The sequence below is a fragment of the Eptatretus burgeri genome, chromosome 12, assembly GCF_056783735.1.
Source record: "Eptatretus burgeri isolate ZD-2024b chromosome 12, Ebu_testis_v1, whole genome shotgun sequence".
Classification (NCBI taxonomy): domain Eukaryota; kingdom Metazoa; phylum Chordata; class Myxini; order Myxiniformes; family Myxinidae; genus Eptatretus; species Eptatretus burgeri.
Window position 1 is genome coordinate 66,717,690 of NC_140972.1, and position 24,691 is coordinate 66,742,380.

Sequence of the window (24,691 nt, forward strand, 5' to 3'; positions counted from 1 at the left end):
CTGGTATTAATTCAACAGCCGAGTGAGATTTGAACTCAGGATCCCAGGATCCCAAGCCCACCACCCTAACCATTAAGCCAACACCAGGCATAGTCTTTGCATGATGAATGGTAAACTACTCCAGATTTATTACCAGTTAGTATTGGGTCCTTGAGTTTTGAAATGACATTACGGATGGTGCAGAGGTTTGTAGGCTACGCCAATCTGTGCGCTATATACAATACTGTCAATCCTTTCAGAAAGGCCTGGGTAATATGGCAGTACACAGTGCCCAAGTGTGTGTGGCTCCTTCTGTTCTGTCCGTTTTGGTTCTTTCAAGGTGGGGAGTATCCCCTTGTTGTACCCATTTTTGAGCAGGACTCCTTTCACTAATCTGATTACTTTAATTGCCTCGGCTTTGGATGATGACACCGTCCATGCCCGAGCTGCTAAGATCCGTGCTACACTGCGTTTGTGGGAGATTGGGTTGCAGGAATTAAAATCCAGTAATCTTCTGGTGTGGGTTGGTTTCCTGTAAACTGAAGTCTTTAGGGAGCAATCAGGCTTACGGTGAACCTCCACATCCAAAAAGGCCAATTTGCTTGTTTCTTCAATTTTGATTGTGAAGTTAATGCTGGGGAATACCTGGCCAAGTCATCCCAGTTGGTGGTCTACCATGTCTGTATGCACAATGGTGAAGGTGTCAACTACATGTCTGCTCCAGTACTGTGAGAGCCAATTCACAAGACTTAAATATCCTTTGTTTGAGTTTCTCAATCACCAAATTAGCCACAACAGCAGAGACTGGTGAACCCGTAGCTGTACCAAATATTTGTCAGTAGTGTGCACCGTCATCGATGAAGGTCATGCTACTCAGACAACTCCAGCAAGATTGCAATATCTTCAGGTGTTAGTTCACCGTTTTGACAAGCCATTTTCCAATTGTATGAATGTTTCAACCGGTCAAGTGTGACGCTCACCACGAGATCGACTGGGACGTTGGTGAAAAGGGAAACCGCATCAAATGATACCATCGTCTCATCATCTTGGATTCTAACCTCTCATCCTTTGGACAAATTAACCACAATTCTTAACTGTTTTATCAGTCTTCCCTACAAATCTGCCAATGATACATATGTGCAAGAAAGCCCGACAATTGGTAAGATGGTGCATTGATGAAGGACACAATGGGTCTCAGAGGGACATTGTCTTTGTGGATCTTGGGAAGACCATATAGTCTGTGTGCTAAACCATTGCTGCAGTACAGCCATTGCGACTGAACTGTTGGATGGGCGATTTGAGGACTCGACATGGGGCCCGAACGTGTGTCACACAGCTCGTGGAGGGGTCCATGGGTAGCAGAAGTCTGCTACAATTCTGCATTGAAATAACAATCAGCGCACGTTCAAGGTCGGGTTGCGCGCTCGTCGATCACGGCCCAGTGTAAAGTGAGTAGCTCCATGGCGTACCAAGGTTGGCAAGCTACGGAGCCGGTTTCCGGTCCCGGAACCTGGCGGGGCGTGGCGTGGCTATGGCTGCTGTGGCCCAATAGGAGCGGGATTTGGGCCACAGCACGTCGCTATCCAGTCCACGCCCCACCCTTTGCCTGGGGCTCATAAAAGAAGCAGAGCGGAGCTGCTTCTTCCTCTCACTCTTCTCCTTTTTCACTTCAGCTCCTTCCACCTCACCTCTGTATTCACTCATACTCTTCCACTTCACCTCATCCTGCACTCCTGACGTCAGCCTCACCTCTTCTTTCTCTCTGCACGATCTAATTTTCCGTGCGCGTGTGCCTGTGCCTGTGCCTGTGCCTGTGCCTGTGCCTGTGCCTGTGCCTGTGCCTGTGCCTGTGCCTGTGCGTGTTTGTTTTGGTTATTATCTCCATATGTGGGTTTCAGAAGGTTCAACGGATCCCTCCCAGGTCTTGAAGTATCCACCATCGCGCATGCATGCATGTACCTGCAAGTTGTTGTTGCCTGCTATCTCCACATGTGGGTGGGTTTCAGGAGGTGAAACAGAGATCTGTCAGGTCTCAAAGTGTGTGTACGCGTGTGTGTCATTGATTGGTATCTACATATGTGGGTTTCAGAATGTAGAATGGAGTCCTCCAAGGGTGGGCTCAAAATATCCACCTTCATTTCAGTAAAGGGTCACGATTCACAGATCAAGCTGTGAAGTTCTCTGTTTTCAAAGTTTTGTGCTGAGAGCTCTTTTCAGGATCGTTACTGAGCCCAGGACGGCTTCCAACTATAGTTCGTGTGTCGTGATATTCCCAAGGATGTTTTTTTTTTTTAATATCTGAGGTGGTTCTTCACCATTCTCATGAGGATCTTTGTCATCACTGTCACAACTTTGGCATTCTTCAGCTTCCAGGATCTTTTCAATTCAAGCTTGAGGTCTTGGGATTTGGTCATTTTATTGATTTCTGCATTATTGGTCCAAAATCACCGCAATAAACACCTTAATTAGCAATGCCTTCTCTTTTTTTACACCTAAGCATGATATCTGGTTGCAATGCTTTGTTTTCGATGTTCACGCCCGATGGGATCATGTGGTCGTATGTGAGCGGTACTTCAATGTTTACAGTGATAGCTTTTGGTTCATTTGCCCACAAATTTTCTGGAACTGGAATATCAAAGTTTTTGCAGATGTGCCAGCAGATTACTTTACAAACTCTGTTGCATCATTGTGTGTACACCTGTTCTGACATGTTTTTTTATTTTTTTCGTGTTCGGTCATTAAGCGTCACATATCATTCTCTTTGCTAACCCCACCTCCACCCCTCACCTTTCTTTTTTTTTAACCTCCTCTCCCCCAACCTTTTCTCTCACTCTGTCCCCTCATAAAATGCAGCACTCTCCTCCCACACCTCTGTTGCTGTGTGTGTGTGTGTGTGTGTGTGTCTCACCCTCCCTCCCACAGTGAATAGCAACATTTGGGGAGGTGTCACTCTCCCCACCTCCCCCCCTAACTACCCTTTCTTCATCCTCTCTGCCTCCCCTTCCCCCTCTCACCCTACACCTGTTTCCCTCTTCTCTCCCCTCTAAATGTGGCATTATTGGAAGGGGTGAATACTTTTGCAGGCCATGGTATATATATATATATATATATATATATATATATATATATATATATATATATATATAATTACCACCTCACCACAAAACACATTTTACATCATTGAAAACAAAATACTAAAATCAAAGGTGTGCCGCCACCCCCCCCCCCCACCAAAACCAATCTTTAGAAACTCACTTGCTGCATTTCAACTGAAGTGTCTATTGTTATTCCATTGGATAAAACCTCTTGCGATTCCAAATGCTCCAGAAATGAAATACTGCAAGAATACAAAAACAAGTCAGTAACTTCACTTCCTGAGCGTTGAAGTATAGTAATGTATCGATAAAAATGTTAAAGGGGTTTGTAAAGGCTTTTATTTTTATTTTAAAATTACGACCAGGTGGCATATCCTCTTCACTTAAAGAGCAGGTTGGGGTCACCAAACATGTTCTGAAAATTTATCAATATATATTTTTTTGTTTTCGGGAACGCCCCACCCTTTGCCTGGGGCTCATAAAAGAAGCAGAGCGACTGCCAAGTCGCCATAGGCGACAATTAATATGTGCATTAAATAGTTCAATGCAAACTATTGTGGTTGCCTAACTATTGGAAAAATTAATGAAATTCAACTCCGAAGTTGTTATTTCTCGAGGCTGTTGAAAAAAAAAGCCGCGTGCCATATATTGATGGTGACGTCACGTTCTCCAAAACAAAGCAGACGCGCACTCCCTCATTGAAGAAGTGTCCAGTTCAGTGGGCCGTTCTTTCACTTTTTTTGAGCTTGCAACTGTCTATATTATCCTTTTTTTATTTTGAATTATTGTGGAACAAAGTTATTTGGATATTTGTACATCATGCTTCGTACGTGTGTCATGTTTTGCGAAAATGGCTGGAAAACGGGTAATCGCTCGCACCGATTCCCGAAGGAATCAAACATTCGCCGGCAGTGGATAAGATTTGTACAAACAAAACGGGCGAATTTTCCCCCAAAGAAAATGGGTAAAGAGGACCCTTTGGATGGACGTCATTTGTGGTGACCATTTCACAGCCGAGGATTACGAAGGCATAAACACATCTGATCACCACTCTGTGAATATGAGTTGTTGGTTGACGAGTTCTCCAGATACTGCTCTGTCACAGAATCAATTGTTGAGTTTAAGTGAGAAAAACCTTGAAATGTATTCTTAAAGAGTACATGGAAAAACACATAAATAAACTTTCTGAAAAACACAAGCATGAAAAAATTTCACAACAAATAAACTTGTTGTTGATTAAATTACTTTTTTAACAGCATCAGCAAATTGGGCTATTTCATTTCAATTGTAAAAAAATAGATCAATTTTCCACTTTTTTTTTTTTAAGTTTGGTGGAAATTTTCCAACTAGCCGAAACCCCGTCACAGACGGATTCAGTTCATTCAACCACCCTTACCAGCTCACCCACACTCGAGGGTAATGGATTGGACAGGGCGTGCTTGCCCCCGCCTACTCATCCCCGCCCCTGCCCCATTCCCCCCCCCGCCTTCAATTTGCTTACCCCGCCCAAAAATTTAATTACCCCAGACCCGCTCCCGCCTCTTCACTCCCCGACCCCTGTCTCTTGATTCCCTGCCACACTTGCCCCCGCCCCCCTGTCCACCCCCTCACACTCAACCCCGCCTAATTCAGCCCAGCCCCCACCCACTCATCCCCCGCCCCATTTCCCCCGTCTCCCGCTTTCAATTTGCTTACCCCCGTCCAAAAATTTGCTTACCTTCCCCCCCCCGCCTCTTCACTCCCTGCCCCGTCTCTTCATCCCCCACTCCCGCCTCTTCACTCCCTGCCCCCGACTCTTCATCCCCCACTCCCGCCTCTTCACTCCCTGCCCCGCCTCTTCACTCCTCACCCCCGTCTCAACAAAAAGTGTTTATTCTGCTTCAGAGTTGAAAGTTGACTATTGCCACTATGTGCGATGCACTCTTACAGGTACGAAGTTTTTTTTCAGTCCAGGTCACAGTTCCGAGAAAAACGTGATGCGACCGCGAGGAGGAGCACAAAATTGGTCCTTCAGTATTAATATATAGATAGAAGATACAATGTTTCTTGTTACATTTTTTTGTGTCAAATTCACATTCTGAGGTAGTCAGCATGTGCAGAAGAGGGTTTTACATTGCAAACGCTATTTTTGAGGAGTGGAATTACACCTCTCAGCGGTAACGGTCTGTCGACGGCAGACGTAATGACGTCACCGAATGACCGATGATGTCATGACGTCCTGATGCCTCTCAGCGGTGACGTCACACGGCGCCATGTAAACGAATGTAAAACGAAAAGTGTTTATTCTGCTTCAAATTTGAAAGTTGACTATTGCCACTATGTGCGATGCACTCTCACAGGTACGAAATCTCTTTCAGTCCAGGTCACAGTACCGAGAAAAACGTGACGCGACCGCGAGGAGCACAAAATTGGTCCTTCAGTATTAATATATAGATGAGGCTAAACATGTTTTGGTATTTATATGCCACAACAGTCTCTTGAAAGCTGGGGTTTGTTCTGACTGTTCACTTTCGCTGGGGTCAAGCTCAGCTGTCAGAAAGACTTCAACGCCAAGGCTACGGTGTATAATATATTTGGGTCCATTATAGATTCATTCTATTTCTGACTCTTGAGTGACTAGAGGGTTAAAAATTATTGTATCAAGTCACAGACGAATCAAACTTTACATTATTTTATGCATCGAACAAGAAAATGAAAATCTACAAACCAATTTGTCTGGTGGAGTCGTGTGAATTGCTGGGCAGTCAGTCCTGCCACTTGTACACGAAATAGGCCGTTTTCTGGCACTTGCAAGTGGTTCAAATTTATATGGCTCAGGGCCAGAAATTCCATAGTATAAATTCCCATCATTCTCCGACTCGTCCTCGGCAATATCGGAATGAAAACACTCAATTTCATTGCCGCTGAAATCACTCTCTGATTCACATCTCGCCATTGTTCACACGCCGTTTCTGAATGTTCACAAAGTTTTCGGAGAGCGTGACGTCATAGCATCTACGGTAAATTCCGGTCTGTTTTTCGATCACTGACAAAAGTTTTGACTTAAAAGTTAACTTTAGCATATTTTGAGTTTCAAATGCAAGAAAATAATTGCCCAACAATTATTAATGTGATTACAACCTTTGAATCACGCGAAGTCATCAGCGACCCAAAACCTGCTCTTTAATCATGTGAAAAAGCAAGTACAACACAACCCCGTTCTCCGAAAAATGCAACTCTTCAAAAGCTTTTTCTCTTTCACGAGCCAAGGTTCGTTTTCATAATAATTATCATAATAATAAATAAGAATATTGCATTTACAATTTTTACAGGAAACCAAATATTCTTATAAAATATATATAAGATTTTGAAACGTTTCAAACACTAGGAGAGCAGAATAAGACAAGTTATTGTTAACAAATTGAACTCAGCCTGTCATCCTTCGAAAGTTGGCAAAATGAGCACCAGTATACTGATAATTATCCCTGCAGGGTCGATGGCGTCTCAAGGGTTGGCATCAGGAAGGGCATCCGGCTGTATAAACATTGCCCCGAGAAAGGGTACCATGATTGGAGCCCGCAAAAAGATGACCCCTGCTCAGGGATAAAGGCTTTCAAATGGTGTGATAATTGTTAACAGATTGAAAGCAATTTTGCAACAAATGTGATAGAGCAACATTGTCTTGGTAGTTAAACTTTAAGCCACAGATCTCCAGACATTAAAGCCAGACAGGCACGAACAAGAATTTGTGACGAGGATGGTAGGAAAAGAAAACAGAAATGGAACAAGAGGCGAAGAGCTACAGCTGGAGATGGAAGAACGAGCAGACACAGAGATGGAAGGAAAAGCGAGAGAGATAAGATAGAGAGAAAAACGAGGCAATCAGATGGGTCACAATGCTATCACGGTTTCAACCCTTAAACACAAATACCTCTCACATTCTCAGTCCAACTATAACAATTCTGCCATGGCCAATCTGCTTTTTCACAAAAATGAAAAAGTTAATATTACACCAAAAAAAGGGGGGGGCTTTTTATAAAAGGGCATCACATTTTAGAAAAGACAAAACAACAAAAGTGAAAAGAACCTCAAGGAAGTCAGTTCAGCAGGTGTAAGAAAAGGACCTTGAGAAGGTAAACTCAATAATTTTCTGGAAGAATATGAAAAACTATAGAGGGGGTGGGGGAGGGGGAGGGGAAAAAAATTGGTGGAGTGAGGTTTACGACACGACATTTATTACTATTCAATTAATTTCAGAAGGGGATTAAAATAAATTAAAATAAATTCAATTCAAATCAAATGGAAGACCAAGTAGGTGCAGTCCTTCATTTGAGTCATCAGATGGAACCCAAACAAGTAAAAAGCAAAGATGGAGTCATCAGGAGGAACCTGGATATGATTCAGGTTTCAGTTGTTACTCTCTACCATCAAACCAATCCAGGCACAGCCAACTGGGCATAATTCAAGAAATAAATAAATAAATAAATAAAAAGAACACAGATTCAAAAAAATTGAATAATTCTGGCTGCTAAACCATATGTTCGACCAGGTTGGAATTTAAAACATAAATTCCCCATCAATGCGAGATCATAACTGAAGTTTCACATCGATTGATGAAACGGTTCAAGAGAAAGAATGCTTTTAAGATTTTTGCTCATTCCAATATGGCTGCCAGACCACGTGACTTCTCAAAGATTCATGAATACCCGAGTATCTCCAAGGCTTGGGAAACATTTGTGCGAGGTTTCCCCTGAATCAGGGCTATGGGGGGTGGGGGTCGCGGGGAAGATGGGCGGGCTGGGGGGCGCGTGAGTGGGCACGGGGAGGGGAGGCGAGGACGACGACGAGCGTACGGGGAGGGGAGGCGAGGACGACGACGAGGGTACGGGGAGGGGAGGCGAGGACGACGACGAGGGCACGGGGAGGGAGGCGAGGACGACGACGACGAGGGCACGGGGAGGGGAGGCGAGGACGACGACGAGGGCACGGGGAGGGAGGCGAGGACGACGACGAGGGCACGGGGAGGGGAGGCGAGGACGACGACGAGGGCACGGGGAGGGGAGGCGAGGACGACGACGAGGGCACGGGGAGGGGAGGCGAGGACGACGACGAGGGCACGGGGAGGGAGGCGAGGACGACGACGAGGGCACGGGGAGGGGAGGCGAGGACGACGACGAGGGCACGGGGAGGGGAGGCGAGGACGACGACGAGGGCACGGGGAGGGGAAGCGAGGACGACGACGAGGGCACGGGGAGGGGAGGCGAGGACGACGACGAGGGCACGGGGAGGGGAGGCGAGGGCGACGACGGGGGCACGGGGAGGGGGGGCGAGGACGACGACGAGGGCACGGGGAGGGAGGCGAGGTCGACGACGAGGGCACGGGGAGGGGAGGCGTGGACGACGACGAGGGCACGGGGAGGGGCGGCGAGGACGACGACGAGGGCACGGGGAGGGGAGGCGAGGACGACGACGAGGGCACGGGGAGGGGAGGCGAGGACGACGACGAGGGAACGGGGAGGGGAGAGGAGGCCGACGAGGGGGGCACGGGGAGGGGAGGCGAGGGCGACTACGAGGGCTCGGGGAGGGGAGGCGAGGACGACGACGAGGGCACGGGGAGGGGAGGAGAGGACGACGACGAGGGCACGGGGAGGGGAGGCGAGGACGACGACGAGGGCACCGGGAGGGGAGGCGAGGACGACGACGAGGGCACCGGGAGGGGAGGCGAGGACGACGACGAGGGCACGGGGAGGGGAGGCGAGGACGACGACGAGGGCACGGGGAGGGGAGGCGAGGACGACGACGACGAGGGCACGGGGAGGGGAGGAGAGGACGAGGACGAGGGTACGGGGAGGGGAGGGGAGGACGACGACGAGGGTACGGGGAGGGAGGCGAGGACGACGAGGAGGGAACGGGGAGGGCGGCGAGGACGACGACGAGGGTACGGGGAGGGGAGGCGAGGACGACGACGAGGGTACGGGGAGGGGAGGCGAGGACGACGACGAGGGCACGGGGAGGGAGGCGAGGACGACGACGAGGGCACGGGGAGGGGAGGCGAGGACGACGACGAGGGCACGGGGAGGGGAGGCGAGGACGACGACGAGGGCACGGGGAGGGGAGGCGAGGACGACGACGAGGGCACGGGGAGGGGAGGAGAGGACGACGACGAGGGCACGGGGAGGGGAGGCGAGGACGACGACGAGGGCACCGGGAGGGGAGGCGAGGACGACGACGAGGGCACGGGGAGGGGAGGCGAGGACGACGACGAGGGCACGGGGAGGGGAGGCGAGGACGACGACGACGAGGGCACGGGGAGGGAGGAGAGGACGACGACGAGGGTACGGGGAGGGGAGGCGAGGACGACGACGAGGGTACGGGGAGGGAGGCGAGGACGACGACGAGGGTACGGGGAGGGAGGCGAGGACGACGACGAGGGTACGGGGAGGGGAGGCGAGGACGACGACGAGGGTACGGGGAGGGAGGCGAGGACGACGACGAGGGTACGGGGAGGGGAGGCGAGGACGACGACGAGGGTACGGGGAGGGAGGCGAGGACGACGACGAGGGTACGGGGAGGGGAGGCGAGGACGACGACGAGGGTACGGGGAGGGGAGGCGAGGACGACGACGAGGGTACGGGGAGGGGAGGCGGGGACGAGGACGAGGGTACGGGGAGGGGAGGCGAGGACGACGACGAGGGTACGGGGAGGGGAGGCGAGGACGACGACGAGGGTACGGGGAGGGGAGGCGAGGACGACGACGAGGGCACGGGGAGGGGAGGCGAGGACGACGACGAGGGCACGGGGAGGGGAGGCGAGGACGACGACGAGGGCACGGGGAGGGGAGGCGAGGACGACGACGAGGGCACGGGGAGGGGAGGCGAGGACGACGACGAGGGCACGGGGAGGGGAGGCGAGGACGACGACGAGGGCACGGGGAGGGGAGGAGAGGACGACGACGAGGGCACGGGGAGGGGAGGCGAGGACGACGACGAGGGCACGGGGAGGGGAGGAGAGGACGACGACGAGGGCACGGGGAGGGGAGGCGAGGACGACGACGAGGGCACGGGGAGGGGAGGCGAGGACGACGACGAGGGCACGGGGAGGGAGGCGAGGACGACGACGAGGGCACGGGGAGGGAGGCGAGGACGACGACGAGGGCACGGGGAGGGGAGGCGAGGACGACGACGGCACGGGGAGGGGAGGCGAGGACGACGACGACGAGGGCACGGGGAGGGAGGCGAGGACGACGACGACGAGGGCACGGGGAGGGGAGGCGAGGACGACGACGACGAGGGCACGGGGAGGGGAGGCGAGGACGACGACGACGAGGGCACGGGGAGGGGAGGCGAGGACGACGACGACGAGGGCACGGGGAGGGGAGGCGAGGACGACGACGACGAGGGCACGGGGAGGGGAGGCGAGGACGACGACGACGAGGGCACGGGGAGGGGAGGCGAGGACGACGACGACGAGGGTACGGGGAGGGGAGGCGAGGACGACGACGACGAGGGTACGGGGAGGGGAGGCGAGGACGACGACGAGGGTACGGGGAGGGGAGGCGAGGACGACGACGAGGGTACGGGGAGGGGAGGCGAGGACGACGACGAGGGTACGGGGAGGGGAGGCGAGGACGACGACGAGGGTACGGGGAGGGGAGGCGAGGACGACGACGAGGGTACGGGGAGGGGAGGCGAGGACGACGACGAGGGTACGGGGAGGGGAGGCGAGGACGACGACGAGGGTACGGGGAGGAGGCGAGGACGACGACGAGGGTACGGGGAGGGGAGGCGAGGACGACGACGAGGGTACGGGGAGGGGAGGCGAGGACGACGACGAGGGTACGGGGAGGGGAGGCGAGGACGACGACGAGGGTACGGGGAGGGGAGGCGAGGACGACGACGAGGGTACGGGGAGGGAGGCGAGGACGAGGGTACGGGGAGGGGAGGCGAGGACGACGACGAGGGTACGGGGAGGGAGGCGAGGACGACGACGAGGGTACGGGGAGGGGAGGCGAGGACGACGACGAGGGTACGGGGAGGGGAGGCGAGGACGACGACGAGGGTACGGGGAGGGGCGAGGAGGACGAGGGTACGGGGGGAGGCGAGAAGGACGACGAGGGTACGACAAATAAATGAATAAACAAGGTTCCTTCTTCAATTCTGGGAAAAGATGCACAAACATAAAAATTTGGCTTTGGTGATGTGGAGGTGTTCTTTCCCATAACGTGAAATCCTCAATCATATACAATGTACAGTGTCTTTAGAAAGTCTATACCTCCTTTCAAAATTTTCACCTTTTGTTGCCTTACAGGCTGGAATTGAATTGCACTATAAATCAGACTCTTACCACCTTTATTGACACATCGTAACCCACAACTTCCAAAAGAAAAACAAATACCACAAATTTCAGAAAATTAATTAAGGATACAAAACTATAATATCTTGGTTGGATAAGTGTCCACCCACTGAGTTAATATTTGGTTGAAGCACCTTTGACAGCAATTACCGCTGTGAGTGTTAGGATAGGTCTCAACCAACTTTACACACCTTGACAAGTCTGAAGTCGACTGGTTCACGAGCGGTATTTGACGATGTAGATTGTTTCAGAAGTCAAGGATGAGACAATGTGATAATGTTTGACCAAGTTATAAAAATGATCAACATGATGTGGTACGGGTCACAGGTTATTAGCTGCAAAATGTCGAAAACCTGGTTTCGTTCAACAATTTTCAAAATTTAACCATTGCGTAAACTTTAAAGGTCACAAAACAATGTTGTGGACATTAAAATAAGGAAACAGGATACGTGCTAGAGCTTATTGGAGTTAGTTCGTCGAAGAAGGTCGAAAACCCGGTTTGATTCCCACAACTTTGAAAATTTGACCTTTGTGAACTTTAAAGGTCAAAGGTCAAGGATTATGATCTTTGGTGCAAAACTTCCTCTGGAACATTCCAGGAACAATATAACGTCATATAGGCTATATGGCATTTTGCACTCCTCGGATTATCCATACTTTGATGAAATCAGCGTAAAAACAAACTTGAAGGGGGCGCCACGGGCAAGGTGTTTGAGATAGAGCAAAATGGTTTCAAGACTTTAGGTGGGGAATGACCTCAAGATGAGGCATAAAAGATATTGTCATCTTAGCTCTCAAAGTTTGGGCGGTCGTATGATTTTTATGTCAAAATTCGCAATTTTCTAAGTTTTTGACCTTGTGACTTTGACCTTGGGACGAAAAAAAAAAAAAAAAAAAAAAAAAACGAGCTCCGTGGAGCTATGCAGGTGCCATTAGGCTAACCAAATACAGAAACCCCTGCCAGATTTGACAAACCCCATCAGAGAAGATGCAACTTGAAATCGGTTACCCCCTAAAAACACGTTTTTTGGGCGTGGCTCCGCCCATAATGGGCACAGCACGCACATTCTCAGGAAAACACAACTAGATCATGATATAAACCTCCCACCCAAATTTTATCAAGATCGGATCAAAACTCACGGAGCTATGCACGGGACAGACAGACAGACAGACAGACAGAGACAGACAGACAGACAGACACCCATAACGAATATAGTGGTCACTTACTGACTCGTGAACCAATTGGGCAATATTTGCCCATCCCTCTGTTCAAGCTCAGTTAAGTTGTGTGGGGAGTGTTGATGGACAGCAACCTTCAAGCCATGCCACAGATTTTCAATTGGATTCAGGTCGGGACTCTGACAGGACCACTCAAGAACATTTATCTTTTTGTTTCTCAGCCACTCCAGTGTAGCTTTGGCTGTGTGCTTCAGGTGGTTGGCATGCTGAAAGGTGAACTTCCATCTCAATTTCAGCTTTCCTGCAGAGGACAGCATGTTTTCCTCCAAGATTTAACTGTATTCCCTTCTATTCTGACAAGTGCCACAGCCCCTGCGGAGAAACATCCCCACAACATGACACTACCACCAGCATGCTTCACAGCAGGGATGGTGTACTTTGGATGATATACTTTGTCGGGTTTGTGCCAAACATAATGTTTTGCTTTTAGGCCAAAAAGTTCCATCTTGGGTTTCGTCATACCACAAAAGCTTTTGCCACATGCTTTTTCCCTCTCCGAAGTGGTTTCTTTGCATACCTTAAAGGAAATGCAAGGTGGGTTTGAGGCAAGGTGGGTTTATTTCTTGAGTAATGGCTTCCTTCTTGCCACCCTACCATACAGGCCAGACTTATGGACTGCTTGGGATGTTGTCACATGCACACAGTGACCAGTTTTTGCCATAGAGTCATGTAGCGCTTTCAAAGTTGCCATTGGCCTCGCTGATCAGTCTCCTCCCTGCTTGATCATCCAGTTTGGAGGGACGGCCTGATCTCGGCAGGGTCTTGGTGGTACCACACGTCTTCCACTTTTTAATGATTGTCTTGACTGTGCTCCAAGGCAAATTCAAGGCCTTGGAAATATTTTTATACACATCCCACAATCTGTGCCTTTCCACAACTTTATCCTGGAGGTCATTTGAAAGCTACTTAGTTCTCATGGTTGAGTCTTTGCTGTGAAATGCACTACCCAGCAGAGGAAACCTCCAGGAACTGCTGGTTTTATTCTGAAATAATCAAAATCACTACAATTTAACACAGGTGGAGGCCAATTAACCTGGTGTGTGATTTGAAGGTGATTGGTTACACCTGAGCCAATTTACAATTGCTGTTATAAGGGGCGTGGACACTTATCCAACCAAGATATTCTAGTTTTGGATTTTTGATTAATTTTCTGAAATTTGTAGATTTGGTTTTTCACTTGGAAGTTGTGGGTTACGATGTGTAAGTAAACGATGAAAAGTCTGATTTAATGCAATTTAATTCCAGACTACAGTATAATGCAACAAAAGGTGAAAATTTTGAAAAGGGGTGTAGAGTTTCTATAGGCACTGTATATGATGGAGGATTACAATGTAATACAGTAATACTTTGCCATAGGTTGTTTCTCAACACACTTGTTTGTTTTATGATTCTTATGCATCATGACTCAACCTCCCTAGTCTGCTCACTGGCTTCAGACATAGGCCAATGTACTGCACCCCGGTGTTTCACTACAACCGGTCCAGACATATTACAGTCCATGACACTTCCTTAACGTGTAAAAGCTTTAATTGTATTTCACTTTTAAAAGATATTACAGTCCATGACACTTCCTTAACGTGTAAAAGCTTTAATTGTATTTCACTTTTAAAAGGTTAAAAATAAACCACTCTGGTTTTATGTTAAATTAATGCCATGCAAGTGAATCCATATTTCACAAACTCCAAATCACTACCCAACTTGGCAGTTCGCTTAAATTTACAGTCCACTCCAGCAGCTCCGCTCCAGGTATTCCATTGAACCTGACGTGTAGGTGCGCAGCAGATATTTGGGCATACAGTACTGTACAGTATGTGCTGCATAAACCCTGAAAAAGAAGGTGCCTTTGGATCGTTTTTTTTTTTTTAATATTAACAAATAAATATTGAGGTAAATGTAACAGAGAGGAGAATGAGATAGAGTAAGTGATGAAAGTGATATAAATGTTCAATGTTCATAGACGCCATGTGAGAAGTCACGTGATACCATTTCTTGTTCTTGCCGAACTTGTGCTGAACACGTCCATTACGTGTGCTTACAGTTTGCTCAACGAGTTGATATTAATTTTTATTGCCATTTCATTTGTGCCTAAAAGTATGAAATGTCAGAACCCAAGAAAATTAAACGAAGCATTTCCCTTCATATTATATTTGACATTTTGAAACGTTAAAGAGTTCTGGAAGGGCTTCAGAAACATTAAAGACAAAAAAAGAACTTAATGGAGTTCTCTCATCCCCTCTTCCTGTCCAGGCTGGAGTTCCTTAAGGCAGCATTTTGGGCCCTGTTCTTTTTCTGGTTTTCATCAATGATATCTCTGACTCTAAAATCCTCTTTATCTCTTTGCTGATGAGTCCACCCTCTGCCGTACCATCTGTCATCCCCAAGATCGGCAAGCAGCAGCCTCGTCACTCTCTGCATATTATCTGGATAAAATCACAAACTGATAAAAAAACATGGAACATGTCTTTCAATCTCTCTCTCACTATGTTTCTCCAAAAGGACCATCTGGAAACCCCTGCCCCCCCCACCCCCATCTACTTTCTCAACAATCCTCTTGAAGTCCTTTCATTCAAGCTTCTGGGTCTCACTATCTTGCCCTGATCTTTCCTGGGAAAGCCACATTTCCAAGCTGGTCCCAAAGGCAGTCGCCGACTGGGAATCCTCCATCATGCAAAGTCCTTCCTTGGCACACCTGAGCTCTTGACCACATACAAAGCTTTCGTCTGCAGCCTGATGGAGTGCTGCTCTCCCCTTTGGGCTGGTGCTCCCGCCTCTCACCTTTCTCGACTTCACGCTTTGGAAACCAAGGCATTTAGGATCATTGGCATCTCCTGCGATGAGGCTGAGTCTTTGGGTCTCTCACCGCAGGCAGGTCTGTGGTCTTTGTCTTCTACCATCACCTCTCCTTGGGAACAAACTCCTGCACTCTGTTCAACCCCACTTGTCCCTCCAGGTCTTCAAAACAGCTGTTCCCCACCATCTATCTTCCCCCATCGAAAACCATGATCTTTTCTACCCCATTAATCCACCCCAAACCCATTTCCTTCAAATTCCCTCCTTTCCTTCCTGAAAGTCCCTGAAGTATCCATCTTGTTTACCCTGTGTACCCCACCCCATCCCTTCCACAGATCTCATGTCTGATCCCCATTGTTTTGCCCACCCCTAGTCTCCTGCTCCCCTTGTTGTACGTTCTGTGTTAGCTCTCATATGAGCCTCGACATTGTATACAAAAAAAAGACAACGTAATGCAATCAAGAACATAGAGTCTTGGAACGTCTGCAAACCTCAATGGTGTGTGGAGAAAACTGTGGCCTGTTGTGTTTTTCACTCCCAAGGGAAGATTCAAGAGGAGGTGATTCAATACGTTGTTGAAATGAGAAGACAGCTGATTCAAGGAACTTTTTTTATTGGGAGGCATACCCCCAATTAAATTGCACTTGTTAATTTTCATTTTACTGTCCAGTACTGTATATACTTTTATGAAAGCATTACAACTGCTATTTATACATTAGTAAGCACAACTCTATATTTGGAACTCTTATTTTGGGGAAAAAATGCTGGTTTTTGACATCCTTCAGGAACATATCCCCTATTTATAACATTATTCTTATGGGAAAACTTGTTTCACAACAAGCTGATTCACGATACTCGGTTTTTCAGGAACGCATCCCGAGCGCATAGTGAGGTATTGTATAAATATTTTTTTTCAAAATATAATCAGCTTGTTACTGTATTGTATAAATAAATATCATAATATATCACGGGAGCAATTTTCTAGATATTGGTGTTCAAGTTTTAGAATGCTGGGTGTGCTCTGGCTTTCAAAAGGAATTAGCCACTGTGGCTTATCCAGGTTTACAATGATGAGCCACAGGAGAAAGGAAATAGCCACATATTTTATTCAAAAGTTTTTTTTTTAGTAATATGAAATAATAAGTTAATTTTAAGGCGGATGTGTGAGTTGGATTGTTCAGATTGGTTGGATGAGTGAGTTTGATGTGCGAGATTGGTTGAATGAACGACCATCAGGGGAGGTGGTGGTGATTGTGTGTGTGTGTGTGTGTGTGTGTGTGTGTGTGTGTGTGTGTGTGTGTGGGGGGGGGGGGTATGGTCGTTGTACCTTTAGTAGGTTGTAGTGGGGGATGGGGGGGTAGTTGTGGACCAGGATTGGACCAACCTCATGCCAGTCAAACTCACTCATCCAACCAATCTCTCACCCAACAACCAATCTTACTCATCAACTTCACTCATCCAACCAACCAAAGTCACCCATCAAACTCACTCATGCAAACAAACTCATCCTACTACAGGTACTACTACTGATTGTGTCAAAACTCATCTGGCAACCACTGACCTAACGAAGCATGTAGCGCCGAATCATTCCGGAAAAAAAATAAAAATAAAATTTTGAGACAAAAACATGGGAATCTGAATCATGCGTAATTTCAGTCGATTTTTTTTTTTTACTAGAAACTAGTTTAAAACTACTAAAGTTAGTATATATATATATATATATATATATATATATATATATATATATATATATATATATATATATATATAAGCTTGTACGAAATCACGCGCGATTCCCATAATCAAAACATACAAAATGGCGACCGTCTCAACGAAGGTTGAATTCTGTGCTAAAATCACCCAAAATTCATCTAAAACTGGTAAAAAAAAAAACACTAAAACATAGATCAGCCACAGTGGCTAATGAGTGGTTTCAAATATTAGCCACAGGTAAGGGGGATTCGCCCTGTGGCGACATGGCAAGCGGCAGCGCACACCCAGGAATGTACTTATCCTCTCCCTTTCCCACCATTTTATTGACAGCAGTCGCCTTCGCAGCATTCGGCAGGGTAGGAATTTTGAAGTGAAGGAACTCTTAGTGAAGGACAACTCAAGCAAGATCTTTTAGGTCCACCAGCAATCTGATAATGCTGGGAGACGGATCCCCAGCTTCTCCTCATTCCGGCGGAGCGGCACACTCAATGACAGTGCACTGCCAGCAAAACACTCGTCTGACAGTTTTGTGTGGTTGGGAATTGAAGCCAGCTGTATCTCAAAAGCGAGTGAACACCTGAGTTTTTGAAATTATTTTGAAAGCCACAACCAGAGCATGTTCGACAAGCCAGTGGTCGATGCTTTCATGGATGGGAGGAACTTGTACACAGATCATATGCAGGATAAATACATTAGGAGACTTCAGTGTACTAGAACACAAATTGAAAGGACAATAATGGACAAATACAGTATTGGTATTTTAAGCTCAGTACCCAGTTCAGATGGGAATGCCAAATAGGCCAACATTCGATGGAAATGCCATAAAAAAATAAAAATAGTAATAAAATAAAATAAAAAAAAATTAAAAATAGTAATTAAACCCACCACCCCACCCACCCCCACCAACCCCATCTTTTATTTCCTGAAAAAAATATCTGTAGTACTTACACTTCACTGCCTAAAAATGGTAGACTTGTGCAGTTGTCAAACGGGTCATCCATCTTGTTTATCCAAAGCAGTGATCACCTGTATTAACAAAAATAAATAAAGGAAACCAATCACACACAAATTTCACCTTTACATTGTTAAAACTATTACAGTTCTTGTTAAAAAAAAAACATTTAAGTATAACAGCACTAAGAAAAACATGCACTTCCGCTGGGCTGAACAGTTTACATTTTATATCCCACTGATAGACCAAATCTTCATCCGGACCTGAACCAAAATATAATCAGCTTGTTCTTGTCACCTAACCAAATCATCAACCAAGTTTTGCCATAATCCATCTGCAACTTTTTGAAACAGAGTGACATATCATTTTACATCCCATCTCTCAATAGTGAAGAATCATTTAGAAAAAAAAATAAAAAAATTATATTATATTACGCATGCACGCAGCAGTTGATGAAATAAAATGCATCTATAAATCCACCATTTTGCCTACTCGTCTGTGCACGTATCACATTGGTTCCATCCATCCGACCATCGGCACCAGACTCTGTGCAGAGTGTTGGTGCTGCCTAAGCAGACTCCTCGACTATTGGACACAATCCTGGACGGGTCGCCACTCAGACAGCATACCAGCAAGCTGGCACTCATTTTGCTGACCTCGGAAGGATAACAGGCAGAGTCAACCCCACCTGGTATTAATTCAACAGCCGAGTGGGGTTTGAACTCAGGATCATAGGATCCCAAGCCACCACCCTAGCCATTAAGCCAACAACAAGCATATACATTGGTTCGGGGTCCACGCAAATGTTATAACTTTATTTTTCAAATGTCCTTTTTGTTTTTTTTTCACCAGATTTCCTTTGATTCCCTGTAGTGCACCTCACAAAACCTCTGAAAATATACACAGATCTGGCAGACACTATGGATAGGCAGTTCCTCTGGGGGACAGAGTGCGAGGTCCAGCAGTGAATGCATTAAATTATATAGCTCAATGAAGCTGGTTAATTTTGGCACGCTCCTAAATTTTTTCTTCACTCAATATAATTCTCCAAACAGTAAGAAAAAGGTAAGTTTAATGCTTTGGAAATTTCACATTTTCTTGTGTATATATGGAGGAGGGAACACAGCCTTGTTTGCTTAAAGTAAATAGGAATATCGGCTTAGTTATAAGACTCGCTATTTCTGTAAATCATCAGATTCCACTCCAGATTTCAACACATTTAATCCAGACGATATCCGATCCTCAAAACAAAAAATAATATTTCGATTATTTACTTTAATTAGTCCGTGAGAGCAGATCGCGGAAAATCGTATCAGATAATGCATGAAATCACTCCAAGTTCCTAATTTGAAAACTATAGCACTTACAAGAGTGATGAACACAGCGATTCGTAGCTATGATGAACAGGCATTCAATAATATGAGTGAGGAAAGTGAAAGAAAAAAAAACTGTCATTAAAAAAATCGTTTGCAGCCTGTTCCAGTCAAGGTATGGTTGAGCAAGCCAGAAAAACAACATGGCGGCTTCAGAACCCAGCGTGGTTACCCAGAAAATGCCTAAAGACGCAAAAAAGTGAGGTGGTCGAGGATATAAATAAACAAGGCCGTTAATTATTTCAAAAGGGGTGTTTTAATTAACCCAAACACTTTCTTGGAGTTTTCTTAGTATGCATGCAAAGTTTGTCTGCTAGGTTTTATGGTTTTGGAGTTATTGGTGTGTGTGTGTGTGTGTGTGTGTGTTATATATATATATATATATATATATATATATATATATATATATATATATATATATATATATATATATGTAACACACACACACACACACACACACACACACACACACACACACACACACACACACACACACACACACACACACACACACACACACACACACACACACACACACACACACACACACAGACACACACCCGGAATTTCACCAAAATTGAATAAACGCGTCCTTGGCACACACCCAACCTGTCCACCAAGTTTCATCCAAAACTCTGAGATATCCTCCCCATAGACAGACAAACAGACTGGGGTGAAAACAAACTCCATCAACCCTCAGGTGGTGGACAGTGGATTAAACTTGAACGGCAATCGGTACAGCACATACCTCCACCAGGCTGAACAGTTTATGTTTAGTATCCTAATTATAGGCCGGATCTGCATCCGGATCTTCACCAAAATCGAATCGGCTTGTTCTTATCACCTATCCACTCAGCCACCAAGTTTCGTCATAATCCATCCACATCTTTTTGAAATATCATGCGAAATATTGTTTTTGGCCCCATCTCTCAATGTTGAAGAATCACTTCGGAAATTTGTTTTTAATTCTAGTATCTGGATCTTCAACAAAATCTAATGAATCCGGCTTTGTCACACACACACAATCCGTTAACCAAGTTTCATCCAAATCAGTCAATAACTTTGAGATATCCTGCTCACAGACAGACAAACAGATGGGTGAAAACATAACCTCCGTCCACCTTTGGTGGCAAAGGTAACGATAGAGTTCACGGAACACATTAACCCACTCAGTGTTAAGTATATACTTCAATTTAAATAAAATAATGAAATTAAAGTTTGTTGAAATTTTTTTGAGAAGTTTAGCACTCTTGAAGCAGTCTTATAGACCATCTCATTTAAAATATCCAAGTACTGCTAAACTGGAGGTTCTTGGAAGTGATGAGGTGACTTGTGTTCTTCAGTGTTCTGGGGTGCAATTCAATTTAAATGAAATAAAACATTGTAAATGTCATATTTATATAAAATTTTAAAAATTTCATAAAAATAGGGAAGTTTACACCTCCCAAACATGTTACATTAGTTCTCTGTGCCCATTACAAAATCCTGCCGCTGAATTAATACACCAGGGGGTTGACTCAGCCCGTCATCCTTCCGAGGTTGGCAAAATGAGTACCAGTGTGTACTGGGAGAGAGGCACTGCATCAGCGACACAGTCGTGTTTCCAATAAATGATAGCTACCCCAGCAGCTAAGCTGCCAGGAAGAAGAAGGAAGAAGGAGGAAGGAGGAAGGAAGAAGAAGGAGGAAGGAGGAAGGAAGAAGAAGGAAGAAGGAAGAAGAAGGAAGAAGGAAGAAGAAGGAAGAAGGAAGAAGGAGGAGGAAGAAGAAGGAAGAAGGAGGAAGAAGGAGGAAGAAGGAGGAAGAAGGAGGAAGAATAAGGAAGAATAAGGAAGAATAAGGAAGAATAAGGAAGAATAAGGAAGAATAAGGAAGAATAAGGAAGAATAAGGAAGAATAAGGAAGAATAAGGAAGAATAAGGAGAAGAAGAAGAAAGAAAGAAGAAGAAAGAAGAAGAAAGAAGAAGAAAGAAGAAGAAAGAAGAAGAAAGAAGAAGAAAGAAGAAAGAAGGAAGAAGAAGGAAGAAGAAGGAAGAAGGAAGAAGAAGAAGAAAGAAGAAGAAAGAAGAAAGAAGAAGAAAGAAGAAGGAAAGAAGAAGGAAGAAAGAAGAAGGAAAGAAGAAAGAAAGAAGAAGGAAAGAAGAAGGAAGAAGAAGAAGGAAGAGGAAGATTACAAAATCCTTATTAAAACAGGAAGTTTCCTGTTTGGAATGATTTTCAATTTTGTTTGACTGCCAGGCAGGCAGACAGAGCTTGAAAAACAAACAAAAAACATCTTAATCTCTTTTGTGCAATGGGACAACAGTGAAAATGATTGTGGCAGAAAATCAATTACAAAAATCAGATGATCATGGTTATTTTTCCCCATTTATGTGCATGTATATAACTGCAGTCGTGGCCAAAAATATTAGCACCCTTGCACTTTTTTCAAATAATTTTATCTGAAAATAAGTTGAAATTGACAAAAGTATTTGGTCTCTACAATTCTTTATTATCTTGCCAAAACGAAGTTTTGCAAGATATGTTAGTCAGCTGGTATGTTTTTTTTTTTTTTTGTCTGTAATCACGTATAAAAAATTCTGCAGAGCACAGTTGTCATTGGAAATTTTGAAACTTCGCATATCAGAGGCCTATAGAGGTCCCTTTCAGCGCATAAAATTTTGAAGGTCAAGGTCAAAGGTCAAGGTCACTGTCGCAAATCAGGGGAGTCGACGAAACCCTTATTTTTTGAGTAATTTTGATCGGATCGTCTTCAAACTTCATGGGAATACAGTTCATGGTCTGGCGCTCAGCTGATTAATTTTTGGTGGCGATTGACCTTGACCTTCATGGTTAGCGCCTCAGGTCAAATTTTCAAGATTTAGGAACCATATCGTGTAGTACCTCAAATTGAACACCTCGATGAATGCTTTCTAGATATGTCAAGCTTGAGACATTATGACGTCATTTGGTGACGTTATGAGGCAAAAGCATATTTTTCATGGTTACTCTGTAGAACGATTCTCATCGGAATCTCTCGTAGGCAGATATTCCTCAAGGAGTCGCTCCTGGTGGATAGCAGCTCTGTTCACCTCAGTGTGACCTTAAAGAAGTCACACGTGGTCACCTTTTGGCAAGATACGGGTCACCCCGCGGGTGACATTGGTTTTTTATTTAACTGTTAATATTACAGAACCTTTGTTTTTGATTCAGAAATTAATATAAAAACCTTTTAAATATGAAATAAAAGAAATGGCAGACAAAATTGACACCCTCGACTTAATGGCCCACTCTTCTTGTACAAACTGCTCCATTTCTCCCAGATTTGAAGGGTTCCTTCTCCCAACTGCTGTTTTCAGATCTCCCCACAGGTGTTCAATGGATTTAGATCTGGACTCATTGCTAGCCACTTCATTACAGTCCAGCATTTTGTCTTGAACCATTCCTGGGTGCTTTTTGAAGTGTGTTTGGGGTCATTGTCCTGCTGCAAAACCCATGACATTCTCTGGCGACCCAGGTTTCTGACACTGGGTTTAACATTGTGCTACAAAATGCCTTGATAATCAATCTCCTGATTTCATGATGCCATGCACACATTCAAGGCACCCAGTGCGAGAGGCAGCACAGCAACCCTAAAACATCACTGAACCTCCTCCATGTTTGACTGTAGGGAAGGTGTTCTTTTCTTTGAAGGCTTCATTTTGTTTTCTGTAAACAAAGATGATGTGCTTTACCAAAAATACCCCCGAGAGGGAGTGCCGGTCATCTCTGCCAGAGGTTGAAAGTAACTCTGTGCCAGACTGGAATAGGGGCAGTTCATAAAGTACGTACACTCTACTTCCGGGTTTCAAAACCACCCAACCCCCTCTGTATGCAGGCTAGTGACCACCCACCCACCCCCCTCATACATCGCTAATCGCTTGCAAAGCCAGCAGTTCCTTATGAACCGATGTTTGTAAGCCATGACAATGCAGTCCCTAGCGGTGTAATTTACCTTTTTCTTTTAATATCACAGCACGTCATTTATGAAAATAAAAGTACAAATTGACATTCAAGACAATGTTAATGTCATAAATGAAAGTAAGGGTGCATATAAACTTGTGTTCCATTGTTTTAGTTAAATCTGACAAAAGCTTCAAATGTAATATTTGTCTCAGAGAGTCCCGGTTCTCAATTTTTTAATACTTTTTTTTGTATGTACGTACTTTATGAACGTCCCATACAGGGAATCAGAACGAAGTTTGAAGGGCTATAAAATCGGAACGAGAGCAAATTTCAAAAAAATGGCTCGTGTTGTTCTCGATAATAGGCCACAGTATCTGAATCACTAATAACATTTGATCTCTCTTGATAAATGAGGGAGGAGATACGATTTGAAATAGACGATTTTCGCAACTTTGACAGCCTCGTGATGTTGACCTCGACCTTGGACGACCTTGAAAGTTATATTGTTGTGCACGTCTCATCAACCTCTATCCATTCCACTATTGGTTATTTGTCTCCACTCGGTTTGATTGTGGACGGACAGACTTCGAGACTGGGGTTATTAGGTCATCTCTACTGAGATGATAGAGATGACCTAAAAAGCTCCAATTTGGACTCATCTCTCCAAGGGACATTTTCTCAGAAGGATTTTGGCTTGTTCAGGTGTGTTTTGGCAAACTCCAGCCGGGCTTTCTTATGTCTCCCTCTAAGGCCGAAGCAGTGAGGTCCTCCTGGATCTCCAACCATAGAACCCCCTTTCATCGAATTGAAACTATCGTAACTTGTGTCTGAAGATCAGCTTGAATCCGGCAGTTGATCGAGGTATTTTCTCCACCATTCGAACAATCCTTCGTTGCAATCTTCGATCAAGTTTTCTCTTGCGGCCCGGTCCAGGGATGTGGGCTACAGTGCTATGGGCCTTACACTTCCTGATAACATTGTGCACGGTGGACACAGGAACATCAATATCTATGGAGATGGACTTGTAGCCATGAGATTGTCCATGCTTAGCTGCAATCTTGTGTCTGACCTCAGACAATTCTCTTGTCTTTCTTTTGTCCATGCTCATTGTGGTAGTGACACAAAACAGCAGAACGACTCCTTTTCTCCTTTCAAACTGGTTAAATGAGTGATTTTTATATTGCAGGCACCTGCAGCTCACCAAAGGTGAGTTCAATTACAAAGTTAGGGAGCATCACCTGCTTGAAATCGAATTATTTCAAACAACTTCGAAAAGGTGTCAATAATATTGTCCGG

At 45.7% G+C, this 24,691-nt stretch overlaps 1 protein-coding gene across 1 annotated transcript in view; it reads right to left on the reverse strand.

Annotated features, from left to right (window-relative positions):
- LOC147015811 (uncharacterized) overlaps positions 1–24,691 on the reverse strand; it is a 120,228-nt gene that overhangs the window by 90,919 nt on the left and 4,618 nt on the right. The window contains exons 2-3 of the mRNA XM_085849122.1: positions 18,096–18,173; positions 3,235–3,316 (exon numbers count right to left, since the gene is read on the reverse strand). Coding sequence (XP_085705248.1) covers positions 3,235–3,316; positions 18,096–18,148 — 135 coding nt within the window. The 5' untranslated portion in view covers positions 18,149–18,173. The remainder of the gene's footprint in view (positions 1–3,234; positions 3,317–18,095; positions 18,174–24,691) is intronic.